Raw genomic sequence first — 21,131 nt, forward strand, 5'->3', positions numbered from 1 at the left:
GGAGCAGTGGGCGGGGCCCGGCGCTAGCCAATGGCAACGGGGGAGGGGCAGCGCCATGCAAATGAAGCGGGTGGCGGGGAAACCCCGGCAGGGGGCGGGGCCTGCAGAAGCGGCTCGGAGTGTTCTGGAAGTGGCAGGAGCACGATGCCCTTAAGTCTGGTGCAGGGTTTATCTCGGCTCCCTCGGGACGGGTTCCGTGCAACTCCCGCTTCCTCCCTTCTCTTTCCCAGTGCCATCCGTGGCGAGGGGGGAAAAAAAAAACACGGCCAGGAGACTTCCCACCCCTGCTTTGCTATTTTTGTACCTCCGTGACAGAAAAACAAAACCCTGAGGAAAAGTCAGGCGACTTCATTCCCTGCCGTCCGCGCCGGGGCCTCGACTACTGCTGGCGTCCGCGGCTTTCGCCCACCGCTCCACAGGCGAGTTTTAAGAGATTTCTCACAATTGTCAAGTCCGCAAGTCTCCGTGCGTTTGCTTTTATTTGGGCCGTGCGTTCAAATCCGCTCATAATTCTTTCTGACCCTCAGAGGGGCCCTGAAGTAGGTGACAAATTTGCCTTGGATCCAACTGGGTGGTTTTATGATTAAAAAAAAAAAAAAAAAAACCAGACAAAGCAGTTTTAAGTCTCTACAAATCTGGTTTGAGTGGCGCTGGACTTAACTCCCCTCTGCAGTAACGCTGTCAAATAAACAAACGGAGTTTATGTGGAGATAGTTGGCCAGCGACACCCAAAAACACTTCTGAGCGTCTTGCACCTGGCCCCGCGAACCGCTCACCACAAAACAAACCTGCACCTGGGCACTTCCCCACCCAAGAACTCGATTTCTTTAAAACTGAACTCTAAATGTAGCTTCTTAGATGTTGTATCACAGTCTTTCCTAAGCACCGAATTTACACATGAAATGATTTAAGGAACGAAGAGCACTAGGCTTTTGAAGCCAGAAGGATAATAGCCATTATTTTAACCTTATCAATTGGATAAGATCCCGGGGGCGGAAGAGGGGAGAAATCCAGGGAATTGCAGTCATAACAAAGCGTAATCCGTAACGTAGATAACTGGAATTGGAAAACTAGCTACTTGTTCCTGGTTCTTCTAGTAGATTGTGATATTACTGAAATAATTTTTATGACCAGCTGCATTTATTGGAGATATATTTTTTTAATTACTGAATAATTGCACCTCGATATGGGGCAAGGGAAGAATTTTAGGAAATTGATTTACTTTCATTGTAATAAAAATTGTAAGCTAATGATGTGTTGTGAAAAATAATTAAATCAGTAAGTATTTATTGGATATTTACCATATTCAAAGGACTGTCCTAGTCCCTGGGGACAGAAATGCAAAAATGAATAAAGTATTTTTTAAAGTTTTGTTTTTTTAATTAGCAGTTTGAGACATCTAATAAGCATGTGTTAAGATAGATCAAAGGAAGATTCTGGATTTGAGTTGGACGTTTAAAAGACTTAAGAGAGAGGAGGAAGGCATCAATAGTTCAGGAGATAGTGTCCTTGGGTGGTTTGAGGAGATGTTGTGTGAATATTTGGGGGGCAGAAAAGTACATTGTCAACTAGATTGAGTAAATCTTGAATGACAGGAATTCAGATTTTAACCTGAGGGAACTGTAGAGACATCATATCATTTAATGGTAGTTTTCTCCTGTGAAATAATTTTTTGCTACCAAACAAAATATTTATATATTTGCCAAATGTTTATTGAACACATGTTTTGTGATGGCTAATGAAGATATACTAGTAAACAAATTCCCTGTCCTCATGGAGTTTATAGAGGATGACAAAGGGATTAAGCTTTGTAACTACACAAATAGTGATTCATACAGCATTTCTACATATATTATGTAATTTGTTCATCACATAGCCGTGGGAGGTAGGCTGTTTCCAATACTCTAGATTAATTTTTTTTTTTTTTTTGAGACGGAGTCTCACACTGTCTCCCAGGCTGGAGTGCAGTGGTGCGATCTCGCCTCACTGCAAGCTCCGCCTCCCGGGTTCATGCCATTCTCCTGCCTCAGCCTCCCGAGTAGCTGGGACTACAGGCACCCGCCACCAAGACAGGCTAATTTTTTTGTGTGTGTGTATTTTTAGTAGAGACGGGGTTTCACTATGTTAGCCAGGATGGTCTAGATCTCCTGACCTGGTGATCTGCCCGCCTCGGCCTCCCAAAATGCTGGGATTACAGGCGTGAGCCACTACACCCGGCCGCTCCAGATTAATTCTTTTATCTTCTAGTCAGCCCTGCCGCCTGCTAAATGTTACAGACCTTAAATAAATATTTCAATCTATCAAGCTATCATACATGTACATTTTCCCTATTTTATATTCGGTTTAATAGGAATGTGGGGAGATGATTAACAAAGTAATACAGGTTTGATATAAAATATATAGGAAAGCACAAAGAAGAAAACCACAATCATATGCAAAGTCTGTTGTATTTTATATGTATGACACTGTGCATACTGGTTTTGTATCCCATTTAGCTACATGTTAAGCACACTATCCCTTGACAATGAATATTGTTCTAAAGCATGATTTTATTATTTGTAGCATATACATGCCAGTTTTCCAGACACTATAGAATATCAGTTCTCCTTATTACAAAAATTGATATACTGAATCATTTGTCAAATTATTTTCTATATTACTCAGCAACAGCCTGAAAAGTGCATGTAGTTAATGTTTTTTTAAAATCAAGGACATATCATTTAGAAGGTACATTAAAAGCATTCTGATTTCCAAGAAAAAATATAACAGTGGTAAGAATAGAACACTTTAAAATCCAGCAAGAAGAAGGAGAAGTAAAGGGCACCATTCTTGCTGACATAATAATTACCTATCTGGAAGCTTTAAAAAATGTCCAGGTAAGCAGTATTACAATGATTTCATGAGATAAACTTCTCTCTTCAACACTGGTTTTTATTCAGTCATTCCTTTCACTCAAGAAACATTCATGCAACACTTAGTATAGCTGACACTGTGATAAATGCTAGAGATAAAGGAGAAAGATCAATCTTTAATTTCAAGCAACTCACAGCCAAGAAGGGGCTTTTCTATCCCCCTTCGTTACTTTGTTTTTCTCCATAGCACTTATCAGCATCTAATGTAACATAGATTTTGATTTTTTTACTTTTGTAGTCTATCGCCCTAAATTAGACCATAAGCTCCATGAAGTCAGGCACTTTTGCTGGTTCGCTCATTGCTGTATCCCTAGAGCCTAGGACAGGGCCTGACACATGTGGATTCTCAATGCATATTTATTGTCTGGATAAATTAATTTTCACATCCCAGAAAGTGAATGTTATATTCATTTTCCAGGTGAAAAAAATATGAAGCTCAGTGAGATTAATGTACCTAGATTCTTATGCTAATAAATGGCCCATTTCGAAGACAGACCTGACTGGGTCCAAAGCCAGAGTTCTTTCCTCACTACCTCTCACAGAATAGAAAGCCTATTCTATTCTATTCTATTCTATTCTATTCTATTCCATTCCATTCCACGCCACGCCACGCCACGCCACCCCACCCCACCCCACCCTACCCTACCCTACCCTACTCTATTCGAGGTTGTCCTATTTATTTCTCCACATTTCTATGCCCTGAGAAACTATCCCCCACTATTATATTCCAGTATATTTAATTATTCTTTTATGATCAGGTTTAGAGAGGGAAATAGAAGCAGAACGGCTAAACATGATAATCCCTACTCAGGACAGATTTAGCTTTAACTAACCAGTATCTATAAACAAGCAGACAAAAGGTAGAGGTAGGTAGCAAGACCTATAAGAATCTTCGAACTAGGGCTAAGTATAACAGAGAACAGAACTGGCCCATGACTACAGGGGAACAAAGTGATTCCCTGTGTATATGAGTATCCATGGCACTTTTATTCACAACAGCCTCAAACTGGAAACAGCCCTAAGATCCATCACCTTTGAAAGGATAAAGAGCTGGGCACGGTGGCTCACGCCTGTAATCCCAACACTTTGGGAGGCCGAGGCGGGCAGATCACCTGAAGTCAGGATTTCCAGATCAGCCTGACCAACATGGTGAAACCCCATCTCTACTAAAAATACAGAATTACCCGGGCATGATGGCACATGCCTGTAATCCCAGCTACTTGGGAGGCTGAGGCACGATAATCACTTGAACCCAGGGGGCAGAGGTTGCAGTGAGTGGAGATCATGCCATTGCACTCCAGCCTGGGCAGCAAGAGCAAAACTCCATCTCAAAAAAAAAAAAAAAAAATGAAAGGATAAATTATGGTACATTTTTCTTTGTATTCTATTATAGTGGTATAATAGAATACCACTCAGAAATAAAAAGAAGAAGCTACTGATATATAAAACAAGGATGAGTCTCAAACAGTATGCTGAGTGAAAGAAGCCAGACACAGAATCATAAATATTGGATGATTCCATTTATATAAAGCTCTAGAGAAAGACAAATCTAACCAATAATGACAGAAAACAGATCAGTGGTTTCTTAGGGTTGGGGTGGGGAGAATTGACTGGGATGGGATTAAAGGGTGACAAAAAAGTTCTATATCTTGACCATGGTGGAAGTCAAATGGGTGCATGCATTTGTCGAAACTCATCAAAATATACTTAAAATGGGAACTCCCTAATGAAAGTGGACTAAGAAACCTCAAGAAGTTCTCAGTCTAAAATTAAAAACTAGGAAAATAGGTTGTGTATAATGTATGAGAAAACTCAAAATAATGATAGCTTTAAAACAGAAGGGTTAATCCTTTAACATATTTTATTGATTCTAAGACACCTTTTTTCCACACTTTAACATTTCAGAGATCAGAATAACTTCACAGTTCATGCAGTAAGAAAGTATTGTATGAGTTTGATTGGCAGTGTTTTTTTTAATGATACATAAATAGTGCATCTTAAGAATCAATAAAATGCGGTAAAATTAGTCTACAGATTAATTATTCCAGAACTGTTATAACAGCTCCACAAAGTCACCAGAGACCCAGGCTCCTTTCTATTATTTTATCTTCTCCATTCTCAGCCCTGGCTTCCATTTTCAAAGCAATCTCATGGTCCCAGATGGCTGGTGGAACCCCAATCATAACTATCCATTTCCCAGGCAGCAGGAAGAAAGAAGAGCAGGAAAGCAAACAGAGCCTTTAAGGTGACTTTCCTGAGTCCCTCTCAACAATTCTACAACTTCATCAGGTGGATAAGTTAATCTTTTATTTTACTTGTAGCTATTGTAAATGGTTTTATTTTCTTGATTTCTTCTCTGGATTGTATGCTGTTGGCATATAGAAATGCTGCTGATTTTTGTATGTTGATTTTGTATCCTGCAACTTACTGAATTTATCAGTTTTAATAGTTTTTTTGGTGGACTTCTTCCTTTCCAATGTGGATGCCCTTTATTTCTTTTGCTATTTTTACAAATTTGCCCCGAAAAAGTTTTATTTCTTCTTCTTTTTAAACATTTTAAGTTCAGGGGTACAAGTGCAGGTATGTTACATAGGTAAACTTGTGTCATGGGGGTTTGTGTTCAGATTGTTTCATCAGCCAGGTATTAAGCCTAGTATCCATTAGTTGTTTTTCCTGATCCTCTCCCTCCTCCCACCCTCCATCCTCCAAAAGGCCCCAGTGTGTGTTGTTCCCTTCTATGTATTCATGTTTTCTCATCATTTAGCTCCCACTTATAAGTGAGAACATGCGGTATTTGGTTTTCTGTTCCTGAGTTAGTCTGCTAAGGATAATGGCCTCCAGCTCCATCCATGTCCCTCCAATGGACATGCAATGGACATCTCATCTTTTTTATGGCTGCATAGTATTCCATGGTGTATATGTACCACATTTTCTTTATCCAGTCTGAAAAGATACTCTTTTCAATAAGTAGTGTTGGAACAGTTGGATATTTAGATGCAAAAAAAGTAAGCCTTAACATGAAACTTCATGCTTTATAAAAAAATTACTAAAGGGAATATAGATCTAAATGAACAATATAAAATATAACCTTCTTAGAAGAAAACATAGAAAACCTTATGATTTGGGTTTGGGTAAAGAGTTCTTAGACATGACACCAAATGCATGACCCACAAAATAAAAAAGTGGTAAACTGAAATTCGTCAAAATTAAAAACTTTTGTTCTGAGAAATCAACTGTTAAAAGAATGAACTAGCTACAGTGAGAAAATATTTGCAAACCACATATCTAACAATGGACTTGTATCTATAGCGGAACAGCTCTGCAGCGGCTGACAACCTTGCATAGGCCACATAAGCAAGGCTTGAATGGCAGCTGAATCTTGGCAGAATGCTTTGTGATCCTCCTGGAACAGGAAAGCATGGGGGCTTGTGAGGTAGTGCTACATGCCATTGCTTACTGGCTTCCCTGTATACCAAGGAGGCTGCCAAAGACCCTTTGTCATTATCTCATGGTTTCTGATGAGGTACAAGGCTTCCTGTCTTGCTACCCTTAAGGCACAAATGCAGCTATTAAAAAAACTGCTTAGCAGTATCATGGAAATGGGCTCCTCAGCAACAGGGAATCCTATCATTCTTGTTGTGGTCATCTGGCTTCTTTTGTTTCACTGTCTCCCTATACAAAGGTAACGAAGAGCTGGATCCTTTAGCTACTCTTCTTTTTACTCTCTTTGTAAGCAATAAACTGAGTCTAAAAAGGTCTTGTTTTTTTGCAGCTGAATCTGTTAGCCTAGCTTTGCCTTGTACTTGACAGTATCCAGAATATATAAAGAATTTTCAAAACTCACCATAAAGAAAACAAACAACACAATTAAAAAATGGGCAAAAGAAAGGTAATATGTGAAAGGCAAGTAAGCACATGATATATTGGTCTGCATGATTAGACATAAAGGAAATTCAAATTAAAACCATGGTGACATGCTACTACATACCTATTAGAATGGCAAAAATTAAAAAAACAAAGTGCTGGAGAAGATTCAAAGTAACTGGAACTCTTACATTGCTGGTTGGTCAGCAAAGTGGTACAGGCACTTTGGAAAAACAGTTTGGCAGTTTCGTATAAGTTTAAACACACACTTACCATGTGACACAGCAAGTCCTCTCCAGGATATTTAACCTTAACAAGATATTAAGATTTAATCTTAACCAACGTGTCTGTAAACAGGTGAATGAATAAACTGTGGTACATGCCTACAGTTAGCACCAAAAAAGGAAGAAGCGATTGACTCATGCAACATGGATGGATCATAAATATATTTTGCTAAGAGAAAGAAATTATTCTCGAAAGATAACATACTATAGTAATAGGTGTGGAGAGGGTGTGACTATAAAGGGCAGAATTTTTTGAGGTGAAAAGACTGTTGAGGGAGTTTTTTGGGGGTGATAAGACTGTTCTGTATATCCTAACTGTGGTGGTGATCACATCAATCTATAAATGCTAAAACTCTCAGAACCAAAAAAGGCAATTTTACTGTTACGTATGAATACCAAAAAAGGGAAAATATGCTATATGTTAACTTTTAAAATGAAATTTATAAAGAGAAAGGAAAAAGAGAAAAGGGAGGACTGCTATTTAAAAAAGGAGAGAGACAGAGAGAGAGAGACCAAATACAATTTGTGGACCTTGTTCAGATCCTTATTTGAATAAACTAACTATAAAAGGCATTTTTGATGCAGTCAAGGAAAATGTAATGTGAACTTGGACTTATATATTAAATTTAGGTTTTTTAAAGTATGATAATAACCTTGTGGCTATGTAAAAATATCTTCACCAGTTAGATACATATTCTGAAATACATTTGTGTTTGTGAAGTAGCATTAAATCTGGGATTTGCCCTATAATATGTGAGGGAAAAAGTGGAGGAGATTGGCAAATGTTGAAGCTGGAGGTTCATTATATTGTACTCTATTTTTTAGTAAGTTTGAAGTTTTCCATAAGTTTTTTCTTAAAAATGACATTTTAAAAATTATAGTAGAATTTCTTTTCCTCATTTATTGTAAAGCAGCAGACATAGACCTACAGTTGGTTTCAATCTCAGTGTCAAATCTTTCCAATGACTCCAAATAAATAAATGCTGTGTGTGCCAAAAATAATACTGACATGAGAAAAATTCTGCTAGAAATCTTATACTTTGAGTAATAAACTACTAGAATTACTAGATTAGTAAAAATTTGAAGAGTTAGATTTTAAAATAGCAAATCAAAACAGTTTTCAATGACACCATCAAAGAAACAAAGGGCAAGAGTAATTTTAAAGCAATCATGATCCTAAAACTCTTAGCCAAAAAACAAAATTACTCAGGCTTTTAAACTCTCATTTATATTTACACAATGTTTCTTTCTTGCTGTGTTGGTCCAGCCTGTTCTTTTAAGCATTATTATTATTTATCATTTCTTGAGCACTCAGCACTGCATGAGATACAGATGATAAGTTCCCTCCCTAGGAGACAACAATCAAAGCCACACAAGCAAAACATAAAGATAAGCTGTTTAAGAAATGAAAACCAAATGAAAGATTAAGAAGCACATTGTGAATTCCCTTTTTTTGTTTGTTTCAGCTTTAAGCCCATGATACAAAACATGCTTCTTTTGGGGGTGTAAAACAAGACTGTAGTTGTTAAGATAAAGCCACTGGCTTAGAATAGAAAATATCCCAGAGATCATTGTAAGAAAACATCCTACCTTAGAAATCTTTTCACTTTCTGCTATACATAAATTACTAGAACCTATTCCTAGCTCTAGAGGACTGTAATCACTATGTATGTGTGCACGTGTGTGTGTGAGAAAGCGGAATAGAAGGAGAGAGATTTAGGTCTGCCCAGCAGCCTTTTTTGTTCCCTTTCTTTTGATAATACCACACTGCTTCAGAGACTGCTTCTCCCAGTCCACATATTCCTGATGGAACTGTCAATCATAGTCCATTTCTTCCCTACCTTATAATGACAGATGCAGGCCTGAAGCAGCACAAGGTGATTTTTACAGGGCTCATAATGAAGGTCTTCTACAGGGTTCATTAGGCCAATTTGCAAAGAAAAGTAGAAATAAATGGATATAGCATAAATGCTGGCAGTTCTAAGCTCCAGAATCAGGCCCTTGAAACTCCAGTTCCTACAGGTCTTTATATGAGCTGCTCTGCAATACTTTTAAGCAACTAAACTTAAGTTCTTGCCTAGGGTGGTTTCAGTTGGGTTTCTTTTGTCATTTGCACCTGACAAAATCTTGGGAAGGTAAACAACATACCCAAGGTTGAGCGGCTCCTAAATGGCAGTCATTCAAACCTTACTCTGTCCATCTCTACACAACAGACTTTTCCTACTGTGCTAATTTACTTTTTAAACCTACAGATGTTTCATTCCTAAAATCCAGTTTTCTTCAAGATTGGGAATGGAAGGAAAAGAGGCTGCAGTGAAGTGGGGCAGTGTGGAAGGGGTCTGTCTAGTCCTCTGTCACTTTCTGGCAGTAGGAGAAAAGTGAAAGCCACAAATACAGTAAAATGTAACAAAAAATTATATTAATCCACTTTGCATATGAGAAAGATCCTAAGCTGGCAACTATACAAACTTCTGCCTAAGAGCAAATCAAAGCTGTATAGTTCTAGGAAAGAATGGTATAGGTATAGGGTGATTTCTGCATTTCCAACTGAGGTACCCAACTCATCTCACTGGGACTCGTTAGACAGTGGGTGCAGCCCATGGAGGGTGAGCCAAAACAGGGTGGGGTGTTGCCTCACCCAGGAAGTGCAAGGGGTCAGGGAACTCCCTCCCCTAGCCAAGGGAAGCCAGGAGGGACTGTACTGTGAGGAACTGTACATTCTGGCCCAGATACTACATTTTCCCCATGGTCTTTGCAACCTGCAGACCAGGAGATTCCCTCGGATGCCTACACCACCAGGGCCCTGGGTTTCAAGCACAAAACTGGGCAGCCATTTGGGCAGACACTGAGCTATCTGCAGTTTTTTTTTTTTCACACCCCAGTGGTGCCTGAAACACCAGCAAGACAGAACCGTTCACTCCCCTGGAAAAGAGGCTGAAGCCAGGAAGCCAAGTGGTCTAGCTCAGCAGATCCCACCCCCACAGAGCCCAGCAAGCTAAGATCCACTGGCTTGAAATTCTCACTCCCAGCACAGCAGTCTGAAGTCAACCTGGATGCTCGAGCTTGGTCAGAGGAGGGGCATTCGCCATTACTGAGGCTTGAGTAGGCGGTTTCCCCCTCACAGTGTAAACAAAGCCACCTGGAAGTTTGAACTAGGCAGAGCCGACCGCAGCTCTGCAAAGCTGCTGTAGCCAGACTGCCTCTCTAGATTCCTCCTCTCTGGGCAGGCCATCTCTGAAAGAAAGGCAGCAGCCCCAGTCGTGTTTATAGATAAAACTCCCATCTCGCTGGGACAGAGCACCTGGAATAAGGGGTGGCTGGGAGCGCAGTTTCAACAGACTTAAACATTCCTGCCTGCTGGCTGTGAAGAGAGCAGTGAATCTCCCAGCACAGTGCTCAAGCTCTGCTAAGGGACAGACCGCCTCCTCAAGTGGGTACCTGACCCCGCTGCCTCCTGACTGGGAGACACCCCCCAGCAGGGGTCGACAAACACCTCATACAGGAGAGCTCTGGCTAGCATCTGGCAGGTGCCCCTCTGGGACAAAGCTTCTACAGGAAGGAACAGGCAGCAATCTTTGCTATGCTGCAGCCTTCGATGGTGATACCCAGGCAAACAGGGTCTGGAGTGGACCTCCAGCAAACTCCAGGAGACCTGCAGCAGAGGGGTCTGTTAGAAGGAAAACTAACAAACAGAAAGGAATAGCATCAACATCAACAAAAAGGACGTCCACACAGAAACCCCAATCAAAGCTCAACAACATCAAAGACCAAAGGTAGATAAATCCATGAAGATAAGGAAAAACCAGCACAAAAAGGCTGAAAATTCCAAACACCAGAACATCAATTCTTCTCCAAAGGATCACAACTCCTTGCCAGCAAGGGAACAAAACTGGACAGAGAATGGGTTTGAGGAATTGACAGAACTAGACTTCAGAAGGTGGGTAATAACAAATTTCTCCAAGCTAAAGGAGCATGTTCTAACCCAATGCAAGGAAGCTAAGAATCTTGAAAAAAAGGTTAGAGGCATTGCTAACTAGAATAACCAGTTTAGAGAAGAACATAAATAGCCTGATGGAGCTGAAAAATACAGCACGAGAACTTAGTGAAGCATACACAAGTATCAATAGCCAAATCAATCAAGCAGAAGAAAGGATATCAGAGATTAAAGATCAACTTAATGAAATAAAGCATGAAGACAAGATTAGAGAAAAAATAATGAGAAGGAATGAATAAAGCCTCCAAGAGATATGGGACTATGTGAAAGGACCAAATCTACATTTGATTGGTGTACCTGAAAGTGATGGGGAGAATGGAACCAAGTTGGAAAATACTCTTCAGGGTATTATCCAGGAGAACTTCCCCAACCTAGCAAGATAGGTCAACATTCAAATTCAGAAAATACAGAGAACACCACAAAGATACTCCTCAAGAAGAGCAACCCCAAGACACATAATCATCAGAATCACCAAGGTTGAAATGAAGGAAAAAATGTTAAGGGCAGCCAGAGAGAAAGGTTGGTTTACCCACAAAGGGAAGCCCATCAGATTAACAGCAGATCTCCCTGCAGAAACCCTACAAGCCAGAAGAGAATGGGGGCCAATATTCAACATTCTTAAAGAAAAGAATTTTCAACACAGAATTTCATATCCAGTCAAACTAAGCTTCATAAGCAAAGGAGAAATAAAATCCTTTACAGACAAGCAAATGCTAAGAGATTTTGTCATCACCAGGCCTGCATTACAAGAGCTCCTGAAGGAAGCACTAAATATGGAAAGGAACAACCAGTACCAGCCACTGCAAAGACGTACTAAATTGTAAAGGCCATTGATACTATGAAGAAAATGCATCAACTAACGGGTAAAATAACCAGCTAGCCTCATAATGACAGGATCAAATTCAGACATAACAATATTAACCTTAAATGTAAATGGGCTAAATGCCCCAATTAAAAGACACAGACTGGCAAATTGGATAAAGAGTCAAGACCCATTGGTGTGCTATATTCAGGAGACCTATCTCTTGTGCAAAACACACATAGGCTCAAAATAAAGGGATGGAAGAATATCTACCAAGCAAATGGAGAGCCAAAAAAAAGCAGGGGTTTCAATCCTAGTCTCTCTAAAACAGACTTTAAACCAACAAAGATCAAAAAAGACAAAGAAGGGCATTACAGGGATCAATGCAACAAGAAACACTAACTATCCTAAATATATATGCACCCAATACAGGAGCACCCAGATTCATAAAGAAAGTTCTTAGAGGCCTACAAAGAGAATTAGACTCCCACACAATAATAGTGGGAGACTTTAACACCCCACTGTGAATATTAGATCAATGAGACAGAAAATTAAGAAGATATTCAGGATTTGAACTCAGCTCTGGACCAAGTGAGCCTAATAGACATCTACAGAACTCTCCACCCCAAATCAACAGAATATACATTCTTCTCAGCACCACATTGCACTTATTCTAAAATTGACCACATAATTGGAAGTAAAGCACTCCTCAGCAAATGCAAAAGAACAGAAACCACAACAAACAGTCTCTCAGACCACAGTACAATCAAATTAGAACTCAGGATTAAGAAACTCACTCAAAACCGCACAACTACATGGAAACTGAACACCACCTGCTCCTGAATGACTACTGGCTAAATAATGAAATTAAGGCAGAAATCAAGACGTTCTTTGAAATGAATGAGAGCAAAGAGACAATCTACCAGAATCTCTGGGACTCAGCTAAAGTAGTATTTAGAGGGAAATTAATAGCACTAAAATGCCCACAGGAGAAAGCAGAAAAGATCTAAAATCAGCACCCTAACATCACAATTAAAATAACTAGAACAGCAAGAGCAAACAAATTCGAAAGCTAGCAGAAGACAAGAAATATCTAAGATCAGAGCAGAACTGAAGGAGTTAGAAACATGAAAAAGCCTTCAAAAAATCAGTGAATCCAGAGGCTGTTTTTTTGAAAAGATTAACAAAATAGATAGACTGATAGCCAGTCTAATAAAGAAGAAATGAGAGAAGAATCAAATAGACATGATAAAAAACTGATAAAGTGGATATCACCACTGATCCCACAAAAATACAAACTACCACCAGAGAATACTATAAACACCTCTATGCAAATAAACTAGAAAATCTAGAAGAAATGGATAAATTCCTGGACAAATACACCCTCCCAAGACTAAACAAGGAAGAGGTCCAATCCCTGAACAGACCAATAACAGGCTCTGAAATTGAGGCAGGAATTAATAGCCTACCAAGCAAAAAAAGCCCAGGACCACACAGATTCATAGCCATCTTCTGTTGCAGGTACAAAGAGGAGCTGGTACCATTCCTTTTGAAACTATTCCAAACAATAAAAAAAGAGGGAATCCTCCCTAACTCATTTCATGAGGCCAGCATCATCCTGATACCAAAACCTGGCAGACACACACACACACACACACACACACACACACACACACACACACACACACACACAACATTCAGGCCAATATCCCTGATGAAAATCGATGCAAAAATCCTCAATAAAATACTGGCAAAGCATATCCAGCAGCACCTCGAAAAGCTTATCCACCACAATCAAGTTGGCTTCATCCCTGGAATGCAAGGCTGGTTCAACATACACAAATGAATACACTTAATCCATCACATAAACAGAACCAATGACAAAAACCACATGATTATCTCAATAGATGCAGAAAAGGCCTCCGATAAAAATCAGCACCCCTTCATGGTAAAAACTCTCAATAAACTAGGTATTGATGGAATGTATCTCAAAATAATAAGAGCTATTTATGACAAACCCACAGCCAATATCATACTGAATGGGCAAAAACTGGAAGCACTCCCTTTGAAAACTGGCACAAGATAAGGATGCCCTCTCTTCACCACTCCTATTCCACATAGTATTGGAAGTTCTGGCCTGGGCAGTCAGGCAAGAGAAAGAAATAAAGGTATTCAAATAGGAAGAGAGGAAGTCAGATTTTCTCTGCAGATGACATGGTTGTATATTTAGAAAACCCCATCATCTCAGCCAAGAAATCTCCTTAAGCTGATAAGTAACTTCAACAAAGTCTGAGGATACAAAATCAATGTGCAAAAACTACAAGCATTCTTATACACCAATAATAGACAAACAGCCAAATCATGAATAAACTCCCGTTCACAATTGCTACAAAGAGAATAAAATACCTAGGAGTCCAACTCACAAGGGATGTGAAGGACCTCTTCAAGGAAAACTACAAACCGCTGCTCAAGGAAATCAGAGAGGACACAAACAAATGGAAAAACATTCCATGCTCATGGATAGGAAGAATCAATATCATGAAAATGGCCATAATGCCCAAAGTAATTTATAGATTCAATGCTATCCCCATTAAGCTACCATTGACTTTCTTCACAGAATTAGAAAAAACTACTTTAAATTTCATATGGAACCACAAAAGAGACAATATAGCCAATTAAATCTTAAGCTAAAAGAGCAAAGCTAGAGGCATCATGCTACCTGACTTCAAACTATACTACAAGGCTACAGTAACCAAAACAGCATGGTACTGGTACCAAAACAGATATATAGACCAATGGAACAGAACAGAGGCCTCAGAAATTATGCCACACATCTACAACCATATGATCTTTGACAAACCTGACAAAAACAAGCAATGGGGAAATGATTCCCTATTTAATAGTGTTGGGAAAACTGGCTAGCCATATGCAGAAATTTGAAACTGCACCCCTTCCTTACGACTTATACAAAAATTAACTCAAGATGGATTCAAGATGTAAATGTAAGATATAAAAACCCTAGAAGAAAACCTAGGCAATACCATTCAGGACATAGGCATGGGCCAAGACTTCATGACTAAAACACCAAAAGCAACTGCAACAAAGCCAAAATTGACAAATGGGATCTAATTAAGCTAAAAAGCTTCTGCACATCAAAAGAAACTATCATCAGCGTGAACAGGCAACCAACAGAATGGGAGAATATTTTTGCAATCTATCCATCTGATGAAGGGCTAATATCCAGAGTATACAAGGAATTTAAACAAATTTAGAAGATAAAAAACAACTCCAACAAAAAATGGGTGAAGGAGATGAACAGACACTTCTCAAAAGAAGACATTTATGCGGCCAACAAACATATGAAAAAAAGCTCATCATCACTGGTCATTAGAGAAATGCAAATCTAAACCACAATAAGATACCATCTCACGCCAGTTAGAATGCCAATCATTAAAACGTCAGAAAACAACAGATGCTGGAGAAGATGTTGAGAAATAGGAACGCTTTTACACTGTTGGTGGGGGTGTAAATTAGTTCAACCATTGTGGAAGACAGTGTGGTGATTCCTCAAGGATCTAGAACCAGAAATACCATTTGACCCAGCAATCTCATTACTGGGTATATACCCAAAGGATTATAAATCACTCTACTATAAAGACACATGCACACGTATGTTTATTGCAGCACTGTTCACAATAGCAAAGACTTGGAACCAACACAAATGCCCATTAATGATAGACTGGATAAAGAAAATGTGGCACATATACACCATGGAATACTATGCAGCCATAAAAAGGATGCGTTCATGTTCTTTGTGGGGATATGGATGAAGCTGGAAACCATCATTCTCAGCAAACTAACACAGGAACAGAAAACCAAACACTGCATGTTCTCATTCATAAGTGAGAGTTGAAAAATGAGAACACATGGATACGGGTAGGGGAACATCACACACCAGGGCCTGTGGAGGGTAGGGGGGTAGGGGAGGGATAGCATTAGGAGAAATACCCAATGTAGATGACGGGTTGATGGGTGCAGCAAACCACCATGGCATGTGTATACCTATGTAACAAACCTGCATGTTCTGCACATATATCCCAGAGCTTAAAGTATAATAAAAAGGCTGGGTGCAGTGGCTCACGCCTGTAATCACAGCACTTTGGGAGGCCGAGGTGGGCAGAACACGAGGCCAAGAGTTCGAGACCAGCCTGACCAACATGGCGAAACCCCATCTCTACTAAAAATACAAAAATTAGCCAGGTGTGGTGGTGCGTGCCTGTAATCCCAGCTACTCAGGAGGCTGAGACAGGAGAATTGCTTGAACCTGGGAGGCGGAGGTTGCTGTGAGCTTGGATGACAGAGCGAGACTCCATCTTAAAAAATAAAGTACAGTAAAAAAAATTTTAAAAAGACTGGTATCAAAATATTTTTTCTTCCCTCTCCTCTCTCCAGTTGTAATGGCTGTATTAAAAAACAATGTTTAATATCAACAATACCAAATAAAATGTTTGTGTTCTAAGTTGAGTAAGAATACATCTGTTTCCATGTTAAAGCTACTTTAAATTAATGGTTTATTTTTTGTAATTACTTTTAAGTCTTAAATCAAATGTCATTTCCTCACTTTTGAATTTTAAATGCTTACTTTATTATTTACATTGCACTTATGCTTGAAATTATCTCTTTTACATATTTACTTCTTACCTTATTTTACTACTTATTTGTTTATTCACTTATTTTTTAGTGATCTTGCCAGTTTTGTTTGTCATCATTGTATTAACAGCCTGGTTTATAGAAGACATAAAGTAATCATTAAGTTAATAAATACATTAACTGTTGCAAAAGAAAAGCCATTGCTTTGATACCTATAAAATGTACCAATATCTTGAAATTAAAAATTATGGATTATTCTGTGTTCTCAGATGTCAGCAATTGACAGAACCAAGGCATTCCCTGGTTCAGGGTTAGGCAAATACTTAGCTGAGTCCTAGAGGTTTCAAGGCAGTAAGGTATGATGGCTTCCAGCTTCAATGAAAGCTGTTCTCACTCAGCAGCGTTTCACAGAGATGTTCTGCATAAGCTTTTGTTTGAAGAAAGAGTTCCATTGCTTGAAAACGGGGTTGGAGTACAGTGGTAAAAACCACTGTTCTAGGGAATTTGGAGCAAATGGTAGCCGAAATGAGTTTACATTCTAAGTTATATTTACTTTTCCCTTTAAAAGTCAATGTGCTATCTTATTAATGTTTTTATACTATAGCGACATAAAATTATTTCTGCCTTGGTTTGAAGATTTGAATGATTTATGCTTTTTAGAATTTTAGAGATAAATGAAACACCTAGGCAAGATTCAGAAAACCGTTTACCTTTGGCTACATAAAAAACTGTAAGTTAAACCTTATATTGGAAAACTAGAATTTTGGCTTCAAAGATTTGTCCTTCCACTGTGTTAATCTTATATTTATATTTTATTTCCTTCTCTATAGAGAGAGCAGGTAAAAACATGTTTAGTGTTTCCTCGCTTTCCAAGTTACATTTTATCTTGAGCAGATTTAAAACGAGATTAGCTGTAATAGGATTCCAGGATGTGGGCAGATGTCTACTTGTCAAAGACAATCTCTCTTGCAATCAGCTCCTTCATTATTTCATTTGTACCACCATAGATTGGCTGAACTCTGGCATCCACATAAGCTCTGGATAAATCAGAAGATGATTGAATGAATAAATAAAATATATTAGAAACTGTAAATTTTGTCTTACCAGGTAACTCATAAACTATTCAATTAGTGAAGTACAAACAATAAAAGTCCTTCATAAATTACTTATTTTTTCAATATGGCATTCATCCTAAATTGGAATAATAGTAAAAAAACTATTAAGATGTTAATAATCTGTATAGCTTTGTATTAATTTGATTAAAGAGATTACAAATTCAAAATAAAAATAATGAGTATGTTTCATCTGATTTAATTTTGTAAAATTCAGCACATATGATAACACTCTTAAAAAGTCTGTTTTAGATTAGGAAATGCACAGGATGTCTTAGTTTCTTTTTATCTTTAATGTTTCCTAAAAAGTTGAAATCCACTGGTTTTATAGAAAACAAAAGAAAAAAGATACATATTTTCTAGCATTCCCACAACCACTATCACTATCAGGAATATAAACTAATGCTTTAGCAAATATTATTTCCCAGAAAGTTAACAAGTAACTTGTTTTTTGGAAATGGTTAATAGTCACTTCAGCAATGTGTGGAGTTAAAATACTAAGTGGCTGAGTCCATTGCCATACCCACACCAAAGAAAAAAAAAAACCCAAATATCATCAGTTCACTTTTGATAGTCATGATAACAACCATACCACTGTACAGTTGTTTTTATCTTTTCTCATCTCATTTTATCCTCTCAGCTCTGGGACTGGGGAGGGATAAATGTTAATACTGTTTTCCTGGTAAAGGACCTAAAGTAGAGAGAAGTTAATATATTTCCTAATTAATGGTTGCTATTTAATGGTCACTAACAACACATCATTGGCAGACTGGAATGAGGATGTAGGTATTCTGCCTCTTTTTCAAATATCTTTTTTGTATATTGCAACACTTTCATTGGCCAAAGCACTTAGAGCTAGTTATTGAACTTTGGACTTTCCTGGTAGACACACTCAAAGGCTTTTCTTTTTTTTTTCTCAAGTATAATCTTGGTGTTTTGTTTTGTTTAAATTTGATTTTTAAGACAAATTAAATATGCCAGCTCTCTAGGAACATACCATTTTTGGACTTATTCTTCTCCATATTCATCAGGGTTCCATACAAAGAAATGGACACTCAGTAAATATTTACTGATATGATTTACTGTGTTACAAAGGAAATTTACAATCTCAGAACTTTCTGCTGAAAGCCTTAAAAGCTTGAGATATTTATGTTTTCAAACATTTTTTTCTGAACGGATTTTGCTATTCTCTACAAAATCTAGCACCTGCATTTTGAGCACTTACCTACTGTAAGCCTACTTCAGCAGTCCCAATGCGTTTAGATATATATATATATTTGTAAATGGGCTAGGCTTCTTTTTACATTAAAGAAGTTCCAATGGAGTAAAGCAGAGATTAGTAGACCTTTTATATGTTACTAATTAAATTTAGTCATCAACTAAAATTAACAGTGAAAGGCAGCAGCAGAAATGTTTAACCACACTGCAGTGAAGTTCTACATCTAAGGCAGCTCTTCCCAGCATGGCAGAGAAATCTTAAAATGACAAGGCTTAACAGGCTCGAGCCTAATGAGTAAGACTTATTAAATAAACCCACATGCTGAAGACCAGTTATTAAAGAAGACAAAAACAAAAAAAAATATAAAAAAGCAGAGAAAACACCTCTTATCTATGAAACCAACCCTCAGCAACATATATATAAACTAATGTAGTTTAGTCTGGGGGATATAAGAAACACAATTAGAAGATTTTTTTTTTTATCAAATCAAAGTCTATACATTACATCCACATATTGCCAATGTGTCTATGTAGCTTTTTTTTTTTTTTTTTTTTTGTTGTTTGTTTTTTTGAGACAGTCTCACTCTGTCGCCCAGGCTGGAGTGCAGTGGCGCAATCTCGACTCACTGCAACCTCCGCCTCTCGGGTTAAAGCGATTCTCGTGCCTCTGGAGTAGCTGGGACTACAGGCACCTGCAACCACGCCTAGCTAATTTTTTTGTATTTTTAGTAGAAATGGTGTTTCGCCATTTTGCCCAGGCTGGTCTTGAACTCTTGACCTCAGGTGATCCACCCGCTTTGGCATCCCAAAGTGCTGGGATTACAGGAGTGAGCCACCGCACCTGGCCTCAGTGGCTTTTTTGATATTAGGCGATATATGGGAAGAGAAATAGCAGTCTAGTTTAAAAATTGATACAATCTTTGAACTAACAAACTGGCCAAGAAAGGTGATTATTGTTTCTTAAAGAGAATGTAAGTCTCTCAGACTGAAACCAGAGATTTCAAATAAGCCATCAATCTACAATGTTTGCTTGGTACCAACTTGAAGGAGTTGACTCCGAGAAAACAGAGACCAAGGCTTATGCCACGCTCTAATCTTAAGCCATTTAGATGATTGCTTTCTCCCCACCTAATAGGCCTTTCTTAAATGTGAACTAAACCACACAAACATTGAGCCACTACATAGCTTCTGTTCTTAATGTAATTTTTAGTAAAATATTTTTTCTAAGGACTATAAGCATATTAAATGTTTCCAATTATACTTACCAAAAAGATAAATTTGAAATCATTAGGCTGCCAGTTTGAATGTAGGTTTCATAATTTTTCCCTTTAGATACTTTATATTAAGATAATCTTAAAACATTTTTAGAAGCCTATAGCATTCTTACTCTCAGATTCAGAACAAACTGAACTTTTCTGTATAAATAAAAATTTTCCTTGGGAAAATTTTCTAAACCAAAATCATTGCTAAATAATCAGAAAAATATATTTTCTAGGGTGATGAGGAAAAAAAGCTATGGGGAGACTTCTGAGGCAAAAGACTGTTAGGAGAAAAGGAAATTCTGGAGATTGAGGAAGAAATATGAATGGGGACACTGCCTATTTACAAATTAGTACTGCTTCAAACTGATAAGAATATTCATATATGATAAAAAGATATATTTGATTTCTTTCAATTTGAAGGAAATAAATCTATTTAGAAAGAATAAAGATTTTTAATTTTTTTTAGAACAAAACAAATAATCAGATATTTAAGATATGTGACAACTTAGATCCTTTTCATATGCCAGTTAATTTTTCTGTATTGCTTTTTTTTTTTTTTTTGGTTTTAAAAAAAAAGTAGTATTTGGCCGGACGCAGTGGCTCACGCCTGTAATCCCAGCACTTTGGGAGGCCAAGGCAGGCAGATCACTTGAGGCCAGGGGTTTGAGACCAGCCTGGCCAACATGGCAAAACCACACCTCTACTAAAAATACAAAAAAATTAGCCAGGTGTCATGGCACACACCTGTTAATTCCAGCTACTCTGGAGACTGAGGCACAAGAATTATTTGAACCTGGAAGGTGGAGGTTGCAGTGAACCCAGATCATGCCACTGTACTCCAACCTGGGTGACAGAGCGAGACTGTCTCAAAATAAAATAAAATAAAAAATTAAAAAATTAAAAATTAAAAAATTAAAAAATTTTTGAAAATACTATTTGTCCTTCTACATAAGGATTCAAATAAAGCCAAGGATCAAGCTTTTGTTTATTGGTCTCTTTACTTTATTTAAGAAAAATAAAATCCTAGTAGGGA

General features: G+C 38.1%; 1 protein-coding gene across 1 annotated transcript in view; it reads right to left on the reverse strand.

Annotated features, from left to right (window-relative positions):
• Positions 1-15,508: 15,508 nt before the first annotated feature.
• Positions 15,509-21,131, reverse strand: part of ACADL (acyl-CoA dehydrogenase long chain) — a 38,879-nt gene continuing 33,256 nt past the window's right edge. The window contains exon 11 of the mRNA XM_003806970.5: positions 15,509-17,543. Within this exon, the coding sequence (XP_003807018.2) occupies positions 17,450-17,543 (94 nt within the window). The 3' untranslated portion in view covers positions 15,509-17,449. The remainder of the gene's footprint in view (positions 17,544-21,131) is intronic.

This window comes from Pan paniscus, chromosome 13 (assembly GCF_029289425.2).
Source record: "Pan paniscus chromosome 13, NHGRI_mPanPan1-v2.0_pri, whole genome shotgun sequence".
In the NCBI taxonomy this organism is placed as follows: Eukaryota; Metazoa; Chordata; class Mammalia; order Primates; family Hominidae; genus Pan; species Pan paniscus.